The following is a 23,215-nucleotide window of genomic DNA, read 5'->3' on the forward strand; positions in this document are numbered from 1 at the left end:
AGCAAGTCTTTTTTTTTTTTTTTTTTTAATTTTTTTGTCTCCCCAAAGCTGTAGTATTACTCTAGGCCTGACTGTTATCAGAATCCAGTGGTGTAATCACCCTTGCCTGTTGGTGTTCATCTTAGTTTGTGGTGCTGTAACAAAGTAGCACAGACTGGGTGGCTTATAAACTTCTGTCTCACAGTTGTAGAGGGTAGAAGTCCGCGATCAGGATGCCAGCACAGTCGAGTTCTGGTGAAGGTTCTCGTCCAGGTTACAGACTGCTGGGTTGTCATTGTGTCCACACATGACAGAAAGAAGGCTAGAGGGCTCTCTGGGTTCTCCTTTATGAGGGCAGTAATTCTATTCATTAGGGCTTCACCTTCATGACCTAATTGCCTCCTAATATCATCACACTGGGAGTGAGGATCTCAGCATATTAATTTTGGGGAGACACAAACATTCAGTCCATAACAGTGCGTTACTTTTCTTCAGAATACCAATTGTTGCCACTGCAAAAAGTGAACTGTTAAATTGTAATTATTGTTGCAAGTGTTTGAAATTAGGGCTCTTGGTTCCTTTTTATAGATGGGACTTGCACCACAAGAGATTGATGTTTCATTTTGTTGGTTGACTTTAGAGGTGTAGATCCCCCGCCATGTGACGCTGGGATGGACCAGGACTCCAGGTGGAGGTTGCAGTATGATGTCTACCAGTATTTTCTGCCTGAGAATGACCTCACTGAGGAGCTGTTGCTGAAGCATCTGCAGAGGATGGTCAGCGTGCCCCAGGTGAAGGCCAATGCTCTCAAGGTAAATCTGAGTCCCATGATTTGTGTGGCTGGATTGTGACACCTGTGTCAGAGTTGAGACAGGGAGAAGCTACCAGGATCTTATTTCTTTACTCTTTCTCCTTTACTGGGGACACTCACTTTTTTTTCTTTTATTTTGTTATCATCTTGGGAGTCTTTGCTGGTGATACCTCAAAATGATGTTGGCTTTTGAGGAGATGCATGTAAATTATGTTAAGTTTTAGTTGCAGCCGCATCTGTGACTTGGTAATCTGAAATGTGAATGGAAGGAGGTGGTAATTTTCTATGTACTCCCACGACTATTGGGTAAACATTTTTGGCAAGTATGAAGATTACATTGCTTTGAGAAAAAAATAATGAGAAACTGCTTAAGAATACACACATTGGCATTCATATTTGAACCCAAACTCAGAGTCTCTAACTTGGAGCAAAATTCTTCTCTGAGCTTTTGAATCCATGGACCAGTGGCATTGGCATCACTGGGGAGTTTGGGAGAATTGTAATTCTTAAGCTCCACCCTGGAACTACTGAATCAGAATTTTCATTTTATAAGATCCCTCCAGTGATTCTGGCTGGGTGCAGTGGCTCACGCCTGTAATCCCAGCACTTTGGGAGGCTGAGGTGAGTGGATCACCTGAGGTGAGGAGTTCGAGACCAGCCTGTCTAACATGGTGAAACCCTTTCTCTACTAAAAATACAAAATTAGCCAGGCATGGTGGTGCATGCCTGTAATCCCAGCTACTCAGGAGGCTGAGGCAGGAGAATCACTTGAACCTAGGAGGTGGAGGTTGCAGTGAGCCCAGATCATGCTGTTGCACTCCAGCCTGGGTGACAAGAGTGAAACTCCATCTCAAAAAAAGAAAAAAAATATGTCTCAGGTGATTCTTATGCACATTAAATTTTGAGACTCACTACAATAGATCATTTTTGTGGAGGGCAGGATTTTATCTTTATGTCTTGAAAAGTGCCTAATAGCAATGTAATATATGAAGTCATCCTTCAGTCTAATGGTTGACGGGTGGAGTTTTTCTAGGCAGCGTCATTGTGCTTATTCACAAAATAAGAAGCTCTGTTAATAAGGTTTATTAGTTGCTTTATTAGATATGACATACTATTATTATTTTTATGAAGGATATAAGAACTTGTATAATAGGCTCTTTTTAGGTTACTTTTTAACTTTTATTTCAAAGAATATTTTGTTCCAGAATGTGGGGAAACCCTCAAAGACTAATGAGGGTATGTCAAAGATTCAGGAGCCTGTTTGAAGGGCTTACACTGCCAAATTTGGGGCAATTCAAGAATCAAGAAAAGAAAAAGATTGTGGTTATCAGCCTTGAATAAATACAAATGAAACCTTCCTCAGTTGCCACCACTGGAGGAAACTCTTACACCAAATTACTCCAAAAATTGATAAAGGAATTTAGCCTGCCTTTTTAAAGGAGGAACTAATTCTTCCCCAGTTGGTGAGAGAAGGCTCTTTGCAGAAGAGTGCCAACTAATATATGTAGAAGGAGTAATAGAGAATTAGATGATCACCATTTTGTGACCCTCAATGAAATAAATCCAGCAAGGATCAGCAGGTGAAGTTTTAGGGGACAGGATGTTCCTAGGGTATCTAAGTAGCATCCTTTGATTAATTCTCATTGTAAAAGGAGAACCGCTTTAAAATGGAGTGACCTGATAGTCTCCACCTATTCCACGTGGGCAAAGCTAGTTTCACTGAAAATGGGTCAGCCTGTATTATGAGCTCATGTAGTGCAGTCTGACATTATCACCATCGCCTGTGGTATAGTCTAGCACAAAATGTCTAATCTGAGTTTAGTCCATTGGATTCCCTGTTTACAGGAAGTATGGGGGATAAAAGAATAAGTTAGACACAAGATTGTGGAATACTCTGTGAGAATACTGACCATCTCTTCTGCAGTCATTGGGTGGCTGGGAGAGAAAGGAGACAGACTGCTCTAGAGTACTGAGATTGGCCACAAACAGCATACATGGAACTTGGTTTGATCTTGGGTAAGAAGGAGAAAAGCTAGAAAAGATGTTAGGGGTCAGGAACAGTGGCACACACCTGTAATCCCAGCACTTTGGGAGGCTGAGGCAGGCAGATCGCTTGAGCTCAGGAGTTCGAGACCAGCCTGGGCAACGTGGCAAAACCTCATAGCCACTAAAAAAACCCAAAAAGTCCTGAGTGTGGTAGTGCGTGCTTGTAGTCCCAGATGTTGAAGAGACTGAGGTGGGAGGATCACTTGAGCCTGGGAGAAGTTGCAGTGAGCTGAGATCATGCCACTGCACTCTAGCCTGGGTGACACAGTGAAACCCTGTCTCAAAAAAAAAAAAAAGGAAAAGACATTAGGGAAAATCTGGATCATGTATTAGCTAATAAGAAATTATTCATTTTCTTAGGTGAGCTAAGGTATTGTATTTATATAGGAGAATATTCTTGTACAGATGGTCCCTGACTTATGATGGTTTGACTTACGATCTTTTGATTTGAGTTTTGATCATTTCCTAGGCTAGCAATATGATACTCTTGCAACGCTGAGCAGTGGCTGTGAGCCATAGCTCCTGCTTAACCACATGGGTAAACAGCTAACATTCTACAGTATACTGTATTCAATAAATTACATGAGCAATTAAACACTTTATCATAAAATAGCCTTTGTGGGCTGGGCGCAGTGGCTCACGCATGTAATCCCAGTGCTTTGGGAGGCCAAGGCGGGAGGATCACAAGGTCAGGAGATGGAGACCATCCTGGCTAACATGGTGAAAACCTGTTTCTACTAAAAATACAAAAAATTAGCTGGGCGTGGTGGTGGTAGCGGGTGCCTGTAGTCCCAGCTACTCGGGAGGCTGAGGCAGGAGAATGGCGTGAACCTGGGAGGCAGAGCTTGCAGTGAGCTGAGATCGCGCCACTGCACTCCAGCCTGGGCAACAGAGCAAGACTCCATCTCAAATAATAATAATACTAATAAAATAAGCCTTTGTGTTAGATGATTTTGTTCAACTGAGTCTGATATAAGTGTTCTGAGCACATTGAGGGTAGGCTAGGGTAAAACCGTGATGTTTGGTGGGTGAGGTATATTAAATGCATTTTGACTTTACGATGGGTTTATCCTGATGTAACCCCCTTGTCAGTCTGTACTTAGACTTACATCTGTACTGAGTACCTTGTTACTCAGTGTGGTAGGTGGTTGCATAGCACTGGCATCATCTGAGAGCTTTCTAGAAAAGCAGAACTGCTGGTACCACGCTGACTGAAGAATCAGATCTGCTTTTTAACAAGACTGCCCCTCTGTGATTCACAAGCACATTAAATTTGAGAAGCACTGTGGTAGGACATGCACAGTGAAGTGTCATGATATCTGTAACTTACTTTCAGCAGTAAAAAAACAGAGATGGGGAGAAAGGAGTGATAGAGAAACAAATATGGTAAAATACTAACAATTGTTGATAATAGACAGTGTATAGTCTATTTATTGTGTTATTCATTCAACTTTTCTGTGTGGTTTAAATTTCTCATGATAACTTGGGAGTAATATTAACAGTTTGTTAAACTTGATCAGACCTTTGCCCAGGAAACAAGTTATTGAAGGCTAAGCAGTATTTTTAAACGTGGTACTCTGATGTAGGAGGGCTTGTAATTATTTACTCCTGAAACCCTAATATTTATTTCTCTCAAATTAGTAGGAACATAGGTATTAACGTTCTATAAAGCATTTGTTTCTTCTATGTTATAGCTTACAATGGAATTTCTGAAGTTAAGAACTACCACTACATAGCAAAACCTTATGTAATATTTTCTTGTTTCGGAGACTGTTAGACAAAAATAAGTGGGCACTGTCTGTGACATGTTAACAGACTGTCTACATTAGTCTGTGGTTAACATTGAACACATCCTCGGTGTTAGGCATTGGGCTGTACACTGAGGAAAGAGCAGTGCACAAGAGAAATACAGTTCCCATCCTTGCTTATAGTCGAGCAGAGGAGAAAAAAAAACTTTTTTCGTTGTCCTAACTAGCATTTTTACATTATTTGTATCTCATTTTCCTTAAACTATTAAAAAAAATCTTTGGAAGCATTTTGTGTAAGAGCTTGCTTACATTAGCACATACAAACCATGTAAGATGGCCTTTTGACCATATTAAATGGGTTGGTGAATATTTCAAACAAGAATTATAATTTATAAATATACCATTTAATATTACACGTAGGTGGAATTATCACAGAATAGCTTTAAAAAATCCCCTAAACACTAATCATGTGTTATTTTTGGCTTCAGGTGGTTACCCTAACAGCTAATGATAAGACAAGCATTTCCTTCTCCTCCCTCCTGGGACAAGGTGTCATATACAATGTCATTGTTTGGGACCCATTTCTAAATACATCTGCTGCCTACGTTCCTGCTCACACATATGCTTGCAGCTTTGAGGCAGGAGAGGGTAGTTGTGCTTCCCTAGGTGAGTATATGGATTTAAACTTTTACAAATTCTCCTTTGGCCTTACAGATAATGCTTTTGTCTAGTTCTCATTCATTCATTTAACACATAACCTTTTGAGCCCCTACATTATTCCGCTGTCTGCTCTAGGCACTAGGACATAGCAGTAAACAAAACAGCAAAAATACTTGTTCTCCTGGAGCTTATATTATAGTGAGGGAGATGAGACAGACAAGGTAAATTTATAAAATATGTAATACATGAGAAAATGGTAAGTGCTAAGAAGATAAATAAAGTAGGAAAGGGAGAGAACACGTGCCAGTAAGAGGAAAATTCAAGATAGATAGAATGGCCAGGGCAGTCCTTGCTGTGCCACCATGTACCTGGGTGTGGCGTGTACCAGGCAGAGGGAGCAGCCAGGATGAGGGCCTGCACCTGGGAGCCTGCCTGAGGGTGTGAAGAGCTCTAGTGAGGACAGGGGTTGCAGGAGAACGAGGAGGGCAAGGGGAGTAGAGGTGAGGCGAGAGATGCGGGGGCAGGCAGCTCGCGTGTGGCCTTGTAGATTGTAGTATGGGATTTAGCTTCTATTCTGAACGAAAGGGAAAGGCATTGGAAGGTTTTGAGCAAATGGTGCCATGATCTGACATATTTTAACGGGATCACTGGCTGCTTTTTGAGAAAAGACGGAGGCAAGAGCAGAAATGCAGATTGGTTAGGAGGCCACTGAAGTAATCCAGGGGAGAGAGAACAGTGGGTTAGGTAGAGTGGGGGCAGTGAAGGTGTTGTGAGGTGCGTGTGTGTGTGTGTGTGTGTGTATTTAGCAGTTTATCTTGAAATAGTTTCTCAGAAAATATGCAAAAATAGTATGAAGAATTTCTGTATAATCTTCATCCAGAGTCCTCAAAGCTTAATGTATTAGGCGATTTGCTTTCCATTCTCTCTTCTTCTCTCTTTCTTTCTATATACAATTGACCTTTGAACAGTGTAGGGTTTGTGGGGGCTGACTCCTGTGCAGTGGAAAATCTGTGTATTACTCTTTTCTTTTTTTCTGAGACAGGGTTTCACTCCTGTCTGGGGTGCAGTGGCGTGATCTCGGCCCACTGCAACCTCTGCCTCCCAGGTTCAAATGATTCTCCTGCCTCAACCTCCCGAGTAGCTGGGATTAACAGGCACACACCACTATGCCTCGCTAATTTTTGTATTTTTAGTAGAGTCGGGGTTTCACCATGTTGGCCAGGCTGGTCTCAAACTCCTGGCCTCAAGTGATCCACCCGCCTTAGCCTCCCAAAGTACTGGGATTATAGGCATAAGCCACCAGACCCGGCTCGTGTATAACTTTTGACTTCCGCAAAACTTAACTACTATTAGCTTAGTGTTGACCAGAGAAGCCTTACTGATAATGTAAATACTTGATTAACACGTTATATTTGTCATAGACTATAGTCTTACAATAAAATGAGCTAGAGAAAAGTAAATGTTATTAAGGAAATCGTAAGGAAGAGAAAGTATATTTACGATTCATTAAGTGAGAATGGATCATCATAAAGGCCTTCATCTTCATCGTCTTCACATTGAATAGGAAGAGGAGGAGGAAGAGGAGGGGTTGGTGTTGCCGTCTTGGGGTGGCAGAGGTGGAAGAGGAGGCAGGAGAGGCAGGCACACTCAGTGTGACTTTTACTGAAAAAACATCTGTAAGTGGACCCATGTTATTCAGGGGCCGACTGTGTATGTATAGATATGTATACACACACACAAACACACACTACTCTTTTCTTCTCTGAACCATTTGAGAGTAAGCTGCAGACATAAAGACCTTTTTGCCCTTAAATACTTCTGTATTTATATCCTTACATACCCATAGTAAATTATCAAAATTACAAAGTTAACATTGATATGGTTGTTATTTAATTCACACATTACCACATTTGCTAGTTGTTCCAATAGTGTCCTTTATAAGCAAAAAAAAAATTTTTTGTCTGGGTGCAGTGGCTCACGCCTGTAAGCCCAGCACATTGGGAGGTCAAGGTGAGCACATTGCTTGAGCTCCGGAGTTCAAGACCAGCCTGGGCAACATGGCGAAACTCTGTCTCTACAAAAAATACAAAAATTAGCTGGGTGCGGTGGCACATGCCTGTGGTTCCAGCTACTTGGGAGTCTAAGGTGGGAAGATCACCTGAGCCCAGGAAGGTCGAGGCTGTAGTGAGCCATGATTGTGCTCCTATACTCCAGCCTGGGCAACAGAGTGAAACCCTGTCTCCCCATCAACAAAATTAATTTTTTCCTCTCACCAGAGTTCAGTTTAGGATCCCACATTGCATTTAACTGATGTATCTCTTTAGACTCCTATAATCTGGAGCAAGTCTTTTTTTTTTTTTTTTTTTAATTTTTTAAGATCCTGACCTTTTTGAGAAGTACAGAATATTTAGTTTTTTAGAATGTCCTCAATTTAGGTTAATTTGATATTTCCTCATAATTAAATTTTGATTATGCTTTTTTGGCAGGAATACAAAGGAAGTGATGTGTCCTTCTCAGAAGGATCTTGTCTCTATTTATTTGTCTCTTTACTGGTGATGACACCCTTCATAACTTGGTTAATGGTGTCTTGCCAAGTTTCGCCACTGAAGTAACTGTTTCTTTTTTTTTTTTGAGACGGAGTCTCGCTCTGTTGCCCAGGCTGGAGTGCAGTGGCGCGATCTTGGCTTACTACAAGCTCCGCCTCCTGGGTTCACGCCATTCTCCTGCCTCAGCCTCCCTAGTAGCTGGGACTACAGGCGCCCGCCACTACACCCAGCTAATTTTTTTGTATTTTTAGTAGAGACAGGGTTTCACTGTGTTAGCCAGGATGGTCTCGATCTCCTGACCTCGTGATCCTCCCGTCTCGGCCTCTCGAAGTGGTGGGATTACAGGCGATAGCCACCGTTTCCTTTTTAAAGTGTCTTTAGGGGAAATACTTCGAGTGTCAGTAAATATCCCATTCTCAAACTCTCACTTGCTAGTTTTGGCATCCAACGATCTTTGCCTGAAACATTTATTACTAGGTGGTTGCCAAATGGTGTTTTTCTAATGTATCACTCCTTCTATGTTTATTTGTTGCCATTCTACTCTAAGGAAGAGTTTTCCTTCCCCTCCCATTTATTTATCCATGTATTTATTTTAAGCCTGGACCCGTAGATTCCTATTTTATTCTCTGGATGAAATCCTTTACTGTCATTTATTTTCACGTTCAAATTGTCCCAGATTTGGCTCATGAGTGGCTGGATATGTTTGGAGTACAGTGTACTGATGGATTGGATGAGGGGTTTGAGAGAAAGAGGTGTAAAGGACTTTGTAGTTTTTGGCCTGAGCAACTGGAGAGAGAGAGCAACCATTCACTGAGGTGGGAAGGACTGTTGGAGGAGAAGGTTGGGAGGATGCATTGAGAGTTCAGTTTTGGACAAGTTCAGTTTGAGAACCCTATTGTGCAGATGTTTAACTGATGGTTGATTATATATATATAAGCCTGGAATTCAGAGGAAAGTCTTAGCTGGAGAGCATCTTGGAAGTCTTCTGACTGAATATATGGCATTTAAAGCCTCATGCTAGATGATGTTATCTATAAAGGGGTGGCAGAGGTGGAAGGGGAGGCAAGAGAGGTAGGCACACTCAGTGTGACTTAGAGAAAAGGGAGGGGTCTGAGGACTGAGCCCTGGGTGCTCCAGTGTTTAGAGCTCAGGAAATTGAAGATCCTGCCAGTGGGCTAAGCCAGATTGGTAAAAGGAAAATGATGTTTGTTGAAGCCAAAGGGAGATGGTATTGCACGAAAGAGAGAGCGATCAACTTTGCGGATGCTGCTGATAGGTCAGCTAAGAAAGAGACTGAAAATGACCCTTGGATTCAGCAACATGGAGGCCATTGGTACCAGTGAGAGCTGTTGCAGTGGAGAGGTGGGGTGGGCGCCTGACAGGAGCATGTTCAAGAACAAATGGGAGCTAGGAGCACAGAAATTGGAGAAAGTTCAAGTAGCTCTTTCAAGGAGCTTTGCTCTAAAGAAGAAAGTCTATTAGTTGTGTTCAAGCCAGAGATTATGGTTCTCTCCCTCTGCTAGAGCCATACCCCACTGTTAAAGAAAAAAAAAATCAGTGACACTAGTTAAACCTTCCATAGTGAGGAAGATTTTATTCAAGGTAGGGGGTAGTACAATAGGCACAGGGACCACTGTGATGGAATTTTGCAGTGGGGGAGATTGGGTTCAACTCTTTAGTACTACACGGGCTAGTGGGAATTTGTAGCCAAGGAGCAGGGTGGGAGTCAGTGGATGGAAAATTTCTAAGGGGAAACATGAGGGGCAAGGGGGCATTCTGTCTGCATTGACCTGAGGGGATTCTTACTGAAGACAGACCAGGGTGGTCAGATATCACCTGGGGGATGGATGGTGGAGGATGAAGAACTTGATTAGGTATCGAGGGTGATTTGATATCAAGCATAGGGGATTTTTGTTAAGCTGGCTTATCAGAGTTCTTGCTGAAGCTGGATTTTACAAAGATGTGCGCAGATGGGCCTAGGAGGGGGTTCAGGAGACTGACTGAAATTTAGCCAAGCAAAGACTCTTTGTCACCACTCAGTCTTCCACGCTAGACAATCTTCCACTCAAGATCCTTGAGGGATACAATGCAAGAGACCTAGGCAGATATAAGTTTGTGTATATGTATATATATGTGTGTGTGTGTGTATATATATATATTTTTGTTTGTTTGTTTGTTTTTGAGAGAGTCTCACTCTTGTCACCCAGGCTGGAGTACAGTGGCATGATCTTGGCTCACTGCAACCACCGCCTCCTAGGTTCAAGTAATTCTCATGCCTCAGCCTCCAGAGTATCTGGGATTATAGGCGTGCACCACCATGTCCTGCTAATTTTTCGCATTTTTAGTAGAGACCTGACCAACCATGTTGGCCAGGTTGGTCTTGAACTCCTGACCTCAGGTGATCTGCCCTTGGCCTCCCAAGGTCCTGGGACTACAGGTGTGTGCCACCTCACTTGGCTAATTTTTCTATTTTTAGTTGAGACAGGATTTTACCATGTTGGCCAGGCTGGTCTTGAACTCCTGGACTCAAGTGATCCACCCGCCTCAGCCTCCCAAAGTGCTGGGATTACAGGTGTGAGCCAGTGTGCCTGGCCCTGTATTTTTAACCCATGAACTGAAGTATGTCTCGGCTCCCCCATTTCTTTCCCTTGAACCCTTCATACAAAAGCCCCTTCTAAATAGAAAGCCCCCCAGGCCTGTCTCTCTCTCTTAGGCTTAGGAGACAGAGAGCTCTGAGCCAGTTGTTCTTCCCGCCCAAAGCTGAACCTTCCTAGTGATGTTGGTTCTATTTTTACTCTCATTTTCACAATTGATGAGTACTTGGGTGCTTTTCCTGAGCTTGGAGTAGGAAGGCTATACCCATATTGTCTCCTAACTAAAACCTTGCCCTGTGGTTCATAACCCTTAGCAATACTGTCATAGTTAAAGACACTTTAACCTTCGACTTGCTCCTGTCCTAGTCTATTCACTCCTTTCGTTCCCCAAAGTGACTGCCTGTTTTATGTCTTGTTTTATCGTAGATTCTGCTTCTGATGAAACCTTCCATACCCTCTCATTTTACTTGTATAATTGTTTCTCTCCTTCCTTCCTGGTATTGTGATAAGGGATTTAGTTCCCCTGTAATGTTATGGAAGAATATCTAACTGTGTCTTAGTTTTTATTGGGTTGGAAGACCTTGCTGTCTTGGTGATTATACTTGCTGAAGAGTTCCACGGGATTTTCGTTTGAGAAAATCATCCCAGCGAATTTAATGGTTTTGGTGTAAAAATTAAATTCTAGAACCATAGTTAACCACAGGTCTGAAATAAACAGAATGTGGTGTTTTTATCTTTTGTTTAATGTTTCTGGGTTTTTTGTTTGTTTGTTTGTTTTTTGTTTTTTGAGATGGAGTCTGGCTGCGACACCCAGGCTGGAGTGCAGTGGCCTGATCTTGGCTCACTGCAACCTCTGCTTCCCGGGTTCAAGCAATTCTCCTGCCTCGGCCTCCGGAGTAGCTGGAACTACAGGCATGTGTCACCAGGCCTGGCTAATTTTTGTGTTTTTGGAAGAGATGGGGGGTCTCACCATGTTGGCCAGGCTGGTCTCCTGACCTCAAGTGATCGCCCACCTCGGCCTCCCAAAGTGCTGGGATTACAGGTGTGAGCCACTGCGTGCAGCCATTGTTTAATCTTTCTCACAGGCTCCTTATTCTCAGAAAAGCTGATATGTAGGCATATACTATCCCCTGTGAATTCTGCTCTTCTGTCTTGTGTTTCTTATTTTACTGTATGTCTTCATGGTTTCTCCATTCTGAACACTCTTAGGCATTTTATGTATTTTGATTTGTAGCAACCTTGTTATATTTTAGCATGAGATTGTATAGATGTTTTGGTTTTTCATTCAGGGATTGTTTTCTTGCATTTATCTCTCAGGAGTCATGATGGTGGGTGATGAATTTAGTGAGCATATTTTTCTCTTCAGTAAACTAAATGATACCATGCTTCATCATTGGTTGTAATGCAACATTTTTCTCCAAGGCAATATATATAATTGAGAAGACTGGTAGTGGTTTGTGTGTGTGTGACTTATACATGTAATACATGTTTTTAAATTGTGTGTTTCGGTTTAAATTTTTTATTGTGAAAAACTTCAGCGAACCTCCATATACCAGTTATCCAGCCTTAACAATTTTGATTTATGGCCATTGTCTTGTTTCAGCTGTGCTCTACCTGCTTCTCTGCCTCTCCACCTCATTACCTTCCTTTATCACTTGATAATTTTAAAGCAAATCCCCGGTCATCATGTTACTCACAAATATTTCAGTATGTATACCTTAAAGATAAGCACTTAAAAAATAGAACCAGTGTCATTAACGTAATTTTCATTTTAAAATATTGAAAATATTTCATTAATAGCATCAAATTAACAGCTAGAATTTGCTTCTGGAGTCATCTCAATTGTTTTCCACAGTTTGTTTGAATCGGGTTTCAGATGAGATGTATACATAGTATTTAGTTGATGTGTCTTTTAAATCTCTTTTAACCTGTATTTTCCCTCCATCTCCCCCACCGCCTCCTCCCCACTCCCTGCCACCTTTTGTCCATGCAGTTTATTTGTTGAAGAAACAGGATTATTTGTTTTAGGAACACTCCCTCTCTGTTTCTCTCCACTCTACCCAGGAATATGTCACAGGAAGTGTTCCATACCTCTTTCAGCAAGCATATATTGTCTGGATTCTCTTTTTGTTATAGCAGCAGTTGTTGATATTGATTGTCTACATAGGTTCATTCATTAGGGGTGGCAAGAGTATTTTAAAGATAAATTTGTAATATACATGTATGGGATAAATTATGTCAGTTCACTTGGCTTTTTGATGAAGGCGTTCTATAAATATTAATACAAAGTATCAAATTGGATGTATTATCCACTAAATTTTCATTATTTTGTAGGAAGAGTGTCTTCCAAAGTGTTCTTCACTCTTTTCGCCCTGCTTGGTTTCTTCATTTGTTTCTTTGGACACAGATTCTGGAAAACAGGTATTATGTCCAATGTAGTTGCTGTTTCCATTTTGCGGTCTTTTCTCTTTAATGTTGCCAGGGAATGACCTGTGAGGAGAGTAAGCACTTACTTATCTCTTTTATCTTCATAGATTTGTAGCTGGGGTCTGTAGTCATGAGTCTACTGAGTTGTACTGCATTTTTATTTTTTTCTCTTCTCCCTACAGCGGAGTATAACCTTCTCATTAACAGGGGAATACAATTATGCAGTGAATTTTATCAGCTGCTAGATCTGTTAGTTGACTAAAGATAACCGAGATTAGACATTGGTTGTCAGGGCCAGGCTCAGTGGCTCATGCCTGTAATCCCAGCACTTTGGGAAACTGAGGTGAGAGGACTATGTGAGGCCAGGAGTTTGAGACCAGTCTAGGCAACATAGTGAGATGCCTTCTCTACCAAAAAAAGAAAAGTTGGGGCTGGGTGTGGTGGCTCACACCTGTAATCCCAGCACTTTGGGAGGCTGAGGCAGCAGGCAGATTACTTGAGTTCAGGAGTTTGAGACCAACCTGGGTAACTCGGTGAGACCCTGTCTCTCCCAAAAATACAAAAAAATAGCCAGGCTTGATGGTGTGTGCCTGTAGTCCCTGCTACATGGGGAGGCTGAGGTGGGAGGATTGCTTGAGCCTGGGAGGTGGAGGTTGCAGTGAGCCAAGATGGTGCCACTGCACTCCAGCCTGGATGACAGAGTGAGATCCTGTCTCCAAAAAAAAAAAGGGTTGGTTGTCTTTGTAAAAATATGTGTGGATTGTGGTGATGGCAATTGACTTGGTTTCGCACTAATCAGGCTATGGGGCTGCAGTGTACGGTGAGTTTGAAATGTCTGCTCAGACCTGAGAGATTCAGATGCCAAAGGTAACGCCAGCATCTACATCCGTGAAACACATTGAAGAACATGCTCACTGAATTGGTTTGAATGATTTGGGCTGCCTTTTATATAAGTGATGTTTTTGATTACTAAAAAATCCTTATTTAATCAACAAGATGTATAACTGAGAATCAAGGTAGCTCAACTGTAATCCTGATCTAATAAAGTTCTTTAAACTTGTGTCAAATTGTTTGAAATAGCAACTCCTTTCCTGCTGTTATGACACTGTTTTTTATTAATTGGGAAGAGAGTATTGTGAAGAATATATAATATCTCAACATGTAGATTGATTCTGTAACAAAGAACTTAGTTACTAAGCTGTGGTCTCAAAGTTATCACTAGCTTTTTTTTTTTTCTTTTTGAAGAGATGGAGTCTCACTGTGTCTCCTAGGCTGGACTGCAGTGTAGTGGCTGTTTACAGGTACAATCATAGTGCATTACAGCCTCAAATTCCTAGCCTCAAGTGATCCTCCCACCTCAGCCTCCCAAGTAGTTGAGACAGCAGGCACAAGCCACCATGCCCCACTCTGGGTTTTTTTGATATATTGATATGTATCATTTTATATTTATTGAAACTGAGATACAGTACAAGTATTACCAAGAACAACTGTGAAGAATTTAAGAAAATAGGTAGAGCTATGGCCTCCATGATCAGGATTAGGCTTATTTGTGGGAACAAAGTTATCTGTATGCTTGCATTACCAGCTGTTTCAATGGATAAAGGTAATGATTGATCATTCTAAACAGGATAGGATGAATTAAAAGAAGATATAAAAGTTATATTTTGCTTTGGAGCAGTTTGGGTTTCTTTTACCTTTTACGTTTTATTTCTGCTTACAAAATTATTAAAATGTAGTGTGTAATTTCATATCAGATACACGTGACAAAGTGCTATTCTTGTTTTAAGCAGAAAAAATAAACATTAAAATGAGCTATGAAATGAACAAATAACCATTTAACAGTGGAAACTGACCTATTCTGTAGTTAGTACTTTAATATTGTATCTATTTAATAATAACTACTCCCATGACTGCTGAATTTCGTCTGCCTTTCAGATGTTTTTTTTCCTCTGAATGCTGTAACATGTAAATTCCAGGAACTTAAGCATGTATTTGTAGATTAACTATTTAAATTGCACTGTAAAAAGGGTGCCTAACCATAGCTTTTGTTGCTTTGCTTTTTTCCTTTCCTGGTGGTTTGCCACTTAGAATTATTCTTCATAGGCTTTATCATCATGGGATTCTTCTTTTACATACTGATTACAAGACTGACACCTATCAAGTATGATGGTAAGTGAAAATTACCTAGTTTAACTGGGTATTCAAGAAGGCAGGTGCTATGTTTTACTTTACCTTTCCTTCTACAGTTTGGCCTGTATTGTGTGTGACAGCCTGTTAAGTGTATAAAATAATGGTCCACCTAGGCTCTGGACACCTTTTCTGAACTACTCATTCAGACCTTCTGGGTTTTTAATCTGTATCGTGAATTCCTTGGTACTTAGGGAAAGGAAGATCCATATTGATTATAGACCTGTGTTCTGGCCATGTGATATGTTGAAGATATGAGATGTATAGCAAGCAAAATGTTGAGGTTTTCTTTACCTGAAAACAGACACCCCCCTGCCCCATTACATTTAACAGAATGCTTGTCACCTTTTCCTTCTCAATCCCAATTTATTGACAAGCCAAGCCTGTCACTGGTCCTGTGAGGTTTAGCTCCCTGGCTAATTTCCTTGTCTCAGCCCAGACCCCTCCCTAAAGAGGGTTGCTCAATGCTGGCTTCATGGCGCCACTGAAGAGCCCTCAGTGCCTGACCTACAGAAAGCTGAAGCTGGCGTTGGTAATGGTATTGTATGTCTAAGGCACGCAGTTGGAAGTACTGCCGGTGATCCAGCAGTTCATCCTCTGTCTGTACAGTGCATCTGATTCTGACAGCTGTCGCTGGAAGCGTCGGTGGAATGTTCTTGGTAGCTGTGTGGTGGCGATTTGGAATCCTCTCCATCTGCATGCTCTGTGTTGGACTAGTGCTGGGGTTCCTCATCTCATCAGTGACTTTCTTTACTCCACTGGGTAAGCGATAAGTAGCTGATGTTTTGTGTGTTTGAGTCGCTGTTTGAATACTGCCTCATTGGATTTGCATCCTGGAGTGGCGTTGGATGTCAATGCTGCTGCTGTGGAGTTCTGCAAATGCATTGATGGTGTGACACTTTCAGACAGCACCCGTACCAGTAAAAGTCCCTCCTTCCTCAAAGGCACATTAGATGAAATATAGAATGTCTTTAGAGGTAGCTTTGTAGCTATTTGTTGTGTTAAGGGGTGTGTGTTTATTAGAAATCATGGAGGTAAAGAGGCTCTGCTCTGATGGCAGCTGAGTTGGGGAACCTGGTACTTTGTTTCTGGTCTTGTACCCTCAACTTCCACTCCCACTCTTTGCCAAACCCCAGGTGTCCCTGAGGTACTTAACCGCCCTGGGGCAGTAGCACAGGGATGGTTCTGGGGTTTTTTGGTGTTTTTTAAAAAAGTAATTCAATTGCTATCAGTTTTTAAAATCTGGTTAACTTATAAGTTAACTTTCTTTGCCATTGTTTTATAATTTACATTTCCTGATTGTTGTCAAAAACAAACAAAGTATCTGCACTCAAAAGTATTCTATTTGGCTGTTTCCTTTCTGTGACAGTGTTCTTAAAACACTAGAATAAAGTTGATGGGACTTTAGATATAAAAATAGCCATTTCATGAGGCTGTCAACTCTATAGAGAATGCAGGATATAATGGAGTACAAGTCATGTGTCCCTTATCTCCCTGAAGATTTTTTTTTTCTAAGACTACAGAGAATGGACAACCTGTGTTTACTGTCTAAAGCCCTTTGTTCTGACTTTAGCAAACCTAGAGGCAAGCATATTCCTTCTGGCCCTGCTACAGGTAGCCTTTTATCTGGATAGTCTGATGAAAAGCAGTATTGCGTAGGCTCGGCTAAATGACAGATTCACATGGGGATGTTTTGGAAAATACAGATTCAAGGCTGTACTCAAGATGTGCTAAATAAGATACTACCTAATGACTGGGCATGGTGGCTCATGCCTATAATCCCAGCACTTTGGGAGACCAAGTGGGAGGACTACTTGAGCTCGAGTTTGAGACCAGCCTGGGCAACATAGTGAGTCCCCATCTCTACTGGGAAAAAAAAAAAAAAAAATAGCCAGGTGTTGTAGTGCATGCCCGTGGGCTCAGCTACTTTGGGAGGCTGAGGCTAGAGGATTGCTTGAACCTGGGAGGTTGAGGCTGCAGTGAGCTATCATGGTGCCACTTAACTCCGGCCTGGGCGACTGAACAAGACCCTGTCTCAAAACAAAAAGACCACAAAAACCAACTATTACTTAATGGGCTTCCCCCCTTTCGTTAATGCTTAGAGGATGAAGGGATGATAGGGTAGAATTTCTATTAATTTAATGTACTTTTCATGAGTAGAATGAGCATAAATTATACAGTCAGGAAAAAACCCTCTTATGCATTCTGGCTCTGTCACTAGTTCCCTTTCTAGCTTATAACCTTGGGCAAGGTATTGAAACTTTGTTCCAGGCCGGGTGCGGTGGCTCAAGCCTGTAATCCCAGCACTTTGGGAGGCCGAGACGGGTGGATCACGAGGTCAGGAGATCGAGACCATCCTGGCTAACACGGTGAAACCCCGTCTCTACTAAAAAATACAAAAAACTAGCCGGGCGAGGTGGCGGGCGCCTGTAGTCCCAGCTACTCGGGAGGCTGAGGCAGGAGAATGGCGTAAACCCGGGAGGCGGAGCTTGCAGTGAGTGGAGATCCAGCCACTGCACTCCAGCCTGGGTGACAGAGCAAGACTCCGTCTCAAAAAAAAAAAAAAAGAAACTTTGTTCCATCATCTGTGAAATGATCTGATAGGATAGATGTGAGGAATGAGAAAACAGAAGTAAAGAGGTCTCTTAATTTTCATCTGTATAAAAGTAGTCTAGAGCAGTTATCTCTAAACTTTTTGACATACTATTCCTATTGTTAAAAATAATTTTGGCGTATACCCTTTATATATGTTTGTTTATGAACTATCTCATAGCTCAAGGACAGTTAGAGTGATCATCTCCTCACTGCTAGTGGGTACAAACCCATATTTTTATTTTTTAGAGACAGGATCTCTTTATGTCACCCATGCTGGACTGCAGTGACATCATAGCTCACTGCAACCTCAAACTCCAAGGCTCAAGCCATCCTCTTACCTCAGCCTCCCAAGTAGCTGGGACTACAGGTGTGTGCTGCCATACCTGCTAATTTTTTATTTTTAGTAGAGACAGAGTTTCACTGTTGCCTAGGGTGGTCTTAAACTGGGCTCAGGCAGCCCTCCCACCTTGGTCTCCCAAAGTGTTGGGATTACAGGCTTGAGCCACTGCACGTGGCCTACATACACACACACACACACACACACACACACACACACACGAAATACATATATATATGTGTGTATATATATATAAATTTTTTTTTTTTCCCCTGAGACAAAGTCTCACTCTCTGGGTAGAGTCTCTCTGGGTAGAGTGCAGTGGCACATTCTTGGTTCACTGCACCCTCCACCTCCCGAGTTCAAGTGATTTTCCTGCCTCAGCCTGCCAAGTAGCTGGGACTACAGGTACATACTACCATGCCCAGTTAATTTTTATATTTTTAGTAGAAATGGGGTTTCTTCATATTGGCCAGGCTGGTCTCAAACTCCTGACCTCAAGTGATCTGCTCGCTTCAGCCTCCCAAATTGTTGGGATTACAGGTGTGAGCCACCATGCCTGGCCAAGAGGCCTATGCATATTTTTAAGCATGAGCATTTGAAAAATATTTGGCTGACTGCTACAATCTGATTAGATTGTTAGTTTTCACCTTATGTGGGAAGCAATGAGCTTATTCTCTGAAAGGGTCCGTTCTTCATATGCATGCATCATAACTGTTTTTAATACCTAGATTTCTTGAAAGCCTTTTAAAAAAAAGCCACATATGTATTTTGTGAAGGTGAATATAGTTAAACTACAGAATATAATCTGTAAGTTCACCTCAATGGCATGTTGCTGTTGGCTTCAGAGAATATGGAGTCTCAAGGTCCAATCCTGTAGCCTAGGGACTCCCACTCTTCCACTCTGACCTGGATATGTAGGTCTTGAGGCATGGGGCCATTTACAGATGGACTGAACGGTGGTGCCAGTGTCAGTATTAAACAGCAGTCAGGCTAGTCTTGCTTTTTAAACTTAATTTATAAAGAGGAGTTCTTATATATTTGTTCTGGGTCAGCCTAAGTTGTGCAGCATTTGAGAGTCCAGCAGCAGGAGAAGAGTTTAGGAAGAGCAGATGGTTGGTTGGTTCCTCTTTCCTGATACATGAGGAAATCACACGTCACAGTGTGCAGTGGCATGACAGGACATGCTTTGATGGTAAAAATCTGTTAAGTGGATTTGCTGTTTACATTGGGTTCATGGCTTAACTTTGAATGCCTTTTATTTATTTTTTTTATTTTGCAGTATGAAATCATGAAGTCAGAAATATAGAGCTAACGGGTGATTTAGAGCTTGGAGATATAATTCAATGTCATTTTGAGGGTTAGGAAACTGAGGCTCAAGTTCATAGAGCTAGTGAATGAAAGAGCTTGGACTATTCCAGTCTCTTCTAAATGACTGTTAATAAATGTGCAGAGCATTGACCTGCTTGATTCCCTCCACCCACTTTCTAGAACACATCCTTCAAAGAAGATTGTATTGACAGTTAAATGAAGAAAATTAGAATTCATTTCTAGTTGCCAACATATTCCCTGGTTTTTACTTTAAGCCTTTGATGTATATCTGTGTTCAGATGTTCCAAGAAACTAAATCTAACTTGGTAAAGCTGTTGTTTACTCTTAGTTTCTTTTTGCTTTTTCAGGAAACCTGAAGATTTTTCATGATGATGGTGTATTCTGGGTCACATTCTCTTGCATAGCTATCCTCATTCCAGTAGTTTTCATGGGCTGCCTAAGAATAGTAAGTGTTTCATCAAAAGTTAGATTTATTCATTATGTTATCCTGTGTTCAGCTGATCACTTATTTCATCATTTTGCATGTTTACTGGGGAGGGCTGTGTTATCTGTATCAGATGATTGCTTCTAAATAGCCTTGTTACTATGAAAGCAAAGGAAATTCTATTTATGATTATCACATGGTGTTCCCCCCCCCCCCCATCAAACGGAGCATCACAGTCAGTATGCTTTTAAGTGGGAGGAGAGAAGGTAGTGCTTACTCTAGTACACCAACCTGATGGGTTATTAGTTTCAGCTGGCTTCAGAAGAGTGCTTCTTCCTCTAATTAGATTTTATTTTTGAAGTTCCTGCATAGGGAAGATGTTTTCCATAGTATTTGGATAAGCTGAACTGTGTTTTAAGAACTCATATGGATGTTGAAGGTTGTTTTCAGTTTATCTTTCCAGGGAACTTCTGTTCAGCTCTGAGTGGGTCTGGTCCCTTTTCATGCCTGAGGGAGCAGATGTGATTTCCTGTGATTGAAGCCAGTGGAGGGTTAGAAACTGTTTTTGTTCTACCATGGATGATGCCTAAACGCTTCCACTCTTCCACAGCTGAACATACTGACTTGTGGAGTCATTGGCTCCTATTCGGTGGTTTTAGCCGTTGGCAGTTACTTGTCCACAAGCCTTTCCTACATCACTTTGAATGTACTCAAGAGAGCGCTCAACAAGGATTTCCACAGAGCTTTCACAAATGTGCCTTTTCAAACTAATGGTAAGACTCTTAAATCCGAAAACCAGTGTGACAGCACGGTAGGAGTCTTGACCCACCTATGCTAACCAGAGCACTTGGAGACTAAATTTAAAGAAAGTCAACTGGGACAAAAGGAGGGAACACAGCATAACAATGCTGTGAGAACCCTCCGTTACGATAACTTAGGATTGTGGGAGCAAAGCATTTAAAATTTTAAGATGAAGATAAAAATCTACAAATGAATTTCCTTAAGAAATTTCCAAGATTATTTAGGTTTACCTGGTCATTCTCAGTGGGGAGAAAAATGCTGACAGTAAAGACGTTTGACACTTATGGGTGGGGATGGAATGAGGGATGAGAATGACAACCTGATTGAATTTTAAGTTATTCCCTTGTTTCCCTCCTTTAATGAAGCATGCAGTTTGCTAGTTGAAAGAGTTTTTAATTAGTAAGCATGTAGTTTCCCTCACTTGTAAGATTCTATCCATTACAGATTTTCTATAAATTTTTTGAAGAAAAAAATGACTGCCATGTGAATTGTTCAGATTGTAAGATACGTTGACTTCAGAAATGCTGAAGTGTGGAGAGTGAAAAAGCATGTCCTAGAATTGAAGATATATTGCATAAGCACAATTGTGATTGTTGCGATTTTATTTTAGGGCAAGTCTTTCCCTCTACCATCTAGAGCTTTCCCTTTGGATAAGAGGTTGATGGTAGAGACCTCGAAATCCTTGAAAACCTTAAAACTCTTGCAAATTTTAAGTACCAGACAGTGTTTTGCCGAGCCCTTTACTAGAAGCTGAGTACCAGCCGGGCGCAGTGGCTTACGCCTGTAATCCCAGCACTTTGGGAGGCCGAGGTGGGTGGATCACGAGGTCAGGAGATCGAGACCATCCTGGCTAACACGGTGAAACCCTGGCTCCACTAAATATACAAAACATTAGCCACGCGTGGTGGCCGGTGCCTGTAGTCCCAGCTACTCGGGAGGCTGAGGTAGGAGAATGGTGTGAACCCGAGAGACAGAGGTTGCGGTGAGCCAAGATCGTGCCACTGCACTCTAGCCTGGGCGACAGAGCGAGACTCTGTCTCAAAAAAAAGAAAACAAACAAAAAAAAAACCAGTAACGATTGGTTGAATCTTTTCATGCACTCCTATACCTACACTGTGAGTGCAGTAGGGCCCCATATGGAGTGGAATGGGAAAGAAATGAGCATGGTGGCATCTGATGTTCCATGACGTACATATGTGAAGTATAACTAGATCACTGCCTTCCTCCCCGAACTCCCTCTGAAAAAACACACAACCAACTGTGGGTACTTGTTACATAATGTTGGAAGGCCAAACAACTGATTTTTTTACAACCTGTCTGGACTTTCAAATGCCTGTAATAGGAAAATCCTAGTTTCAAAAATAAGACTGTGGCTTCCCCACTGATTCCTTGGTTTGTATGTGAGGAACTACATATGTGTTTGGACTAACTCACCAGAAAGTCTATTAGAAAGGAAGATACAGGCCGGGCGCGGTGGCTCAAGCCTGTAATTCCAGCACTTTGGGAGGCCGAGACGGGCAGATCACGAGGTCAGGAGATGGAGACCATCCTGGCTAACACGGTGAAACGCTGTCTCTACTAAAAAATACAAAAACTAGCAGGGCGAGGTGGCGCACGCCTGTAGTCCCAGCTACTCGGGAGGCTGAGGCAGGAGAATAGCATGAACCCGGGAGACGGAGCTTGCAGTAAGCTGAGATCCGGCCACTGCACTCCACTCCAGCCTGGGCGACAGAGCGAGGCTCTATCTCAAAAAAAAAAAAAAAAGGAAGATACAGATGATTTAGTCCATGAAGGGTTGTGTTATTATGTTAGATTTTAAAATACTAGAGTTCAAACTGTACTTTTTCTACTGTTTTTTAGACTTTATTATCCTGGCAGTATGGGGCATGCTGGCTGTAAGTGGAATTACATTACAGATTCGAAGAGAGAGAGGACGACCGTTCTTCCCTCCCCACCCATACAAGTTATGGAAGCAAGAGAGAGAGCGCCGAGTTACGAACATTCTGGACCCTAGCTACCACATTCCTCCACTGAGAGAGAGGCTCTATGGCCGATTAACTCAGATCAAAGAGCTCTTCCAGAAGGAGCAGCCAGCTGGAGAGAGAACGCCCCTGCTTCTGTAGATGTCCAGGGGTTTGGTTAGTGTGCCTCAGCTTTGGAGTTCATGCCTGGAGTGATTCAGCAGTCTCTGGTGCAAGTCTAATAAGAGATCAGGCATATAGATCTGTGCTTTGCATAATATTATGGTGCCCTTATTGATATACGGTAAGGGTGTATACTAGGGGATTAGGATGATTCTAAGAGAATGAGAAAGATGACCAAAAGGTTGGTGGTAGGGAGGCTTTTCCTTATTTCCAAATACTTGAGAAATTACCTTTTGGTTTACAAATCTACGATCAACTTATTCCATTAAATAGATACATTTAAAACATTAAAAACTGATTCTCCTGCAGAGCTCTGGTGTTTCTTTTTATAACCCCTTGAAACAAGTCTCTCACCTGAGTTTGAACTTTTGGAGGGAGTTTATTATTGAGTCTTTATTTGTGACAGTATTTGGAGATTGAGGGATTTGATACTTAGGCCTTTGAATTTTAGAAAACAAAAAGAGAAGCAGGCCAGGCATGGTGGCTCACACCTGTAATCCCAATTCTGGGAAGCCAAGGTGGGAGTATCGCTTGAGTCCAGGAGTTTGAGACCAACATGGGCAACACGACAAGACCCCATCTCT

At 41.8% G+C, this 23,215-nt stretch overlaps 1 protein-coding gene across 1 annotated transcript in view; it reads left to right on the top strand.

The window, feature by feature from the left end:
* The window catches only part of TM7SF3 (transmembrane 7 superfamily member 3), a 46,122-nt gene extending 23,181 nt beyond the window's left edge, over window positions 1–22,941 (top strand). Inside the window, exons 5-12 of the mRNA XM_011946976.1 lie at window positions 620–791; window positions 5,073–5,250; window positions 12,719–12,805; window positions 14,900–14,980; window positions 15,608–15,760; window positions 19,610–19,707; window positions 20,297–20,459; window positions 22,348–22,941. Of these exons, the coding sequence (XP_011802366.1) occupies window positions 620–791; window positions 5,073–5,250; window positions 12,719–12,805; window positions 14,900–14,980; window positions 15,608–15,760; window positions 19,610–19,707; window positions 20,297–20,459; window positions 22,348–22,610 (1,195 nt within the window). The 3' untranslated portion in view covers window positions 22,611–22,941. The remainder of the gene's footprint in view (window positions 1–619; window positions 792–5,072; window positions 5,251–12,718; window positions 12,806–14,899; window positions 14,981–15,607; window positions 15,761–19,609; window positions 19,708–20,296; window positions 20,460–22,347) is intronic.
* The last annotated feature ends 274 nt before the right edge of the window (window positions 22,942–23,215 follow it).

Source organism: Colobus angolensis, unplaced genomic scaffold (assembly GCF_000951035.1).
Source record: "Colobus angolensis palliatus isolate OR3802 unplaced genomic scaffold, Cang.pa_1.0 Scaffold256, whole genome shotgun sequence".
NCBI classification, from domain to species: Eukaryota; Metazoa; Chordata; class Mammalia; order Primates; family Cercopithecidae; genus Colobus; species Colobus angolensis.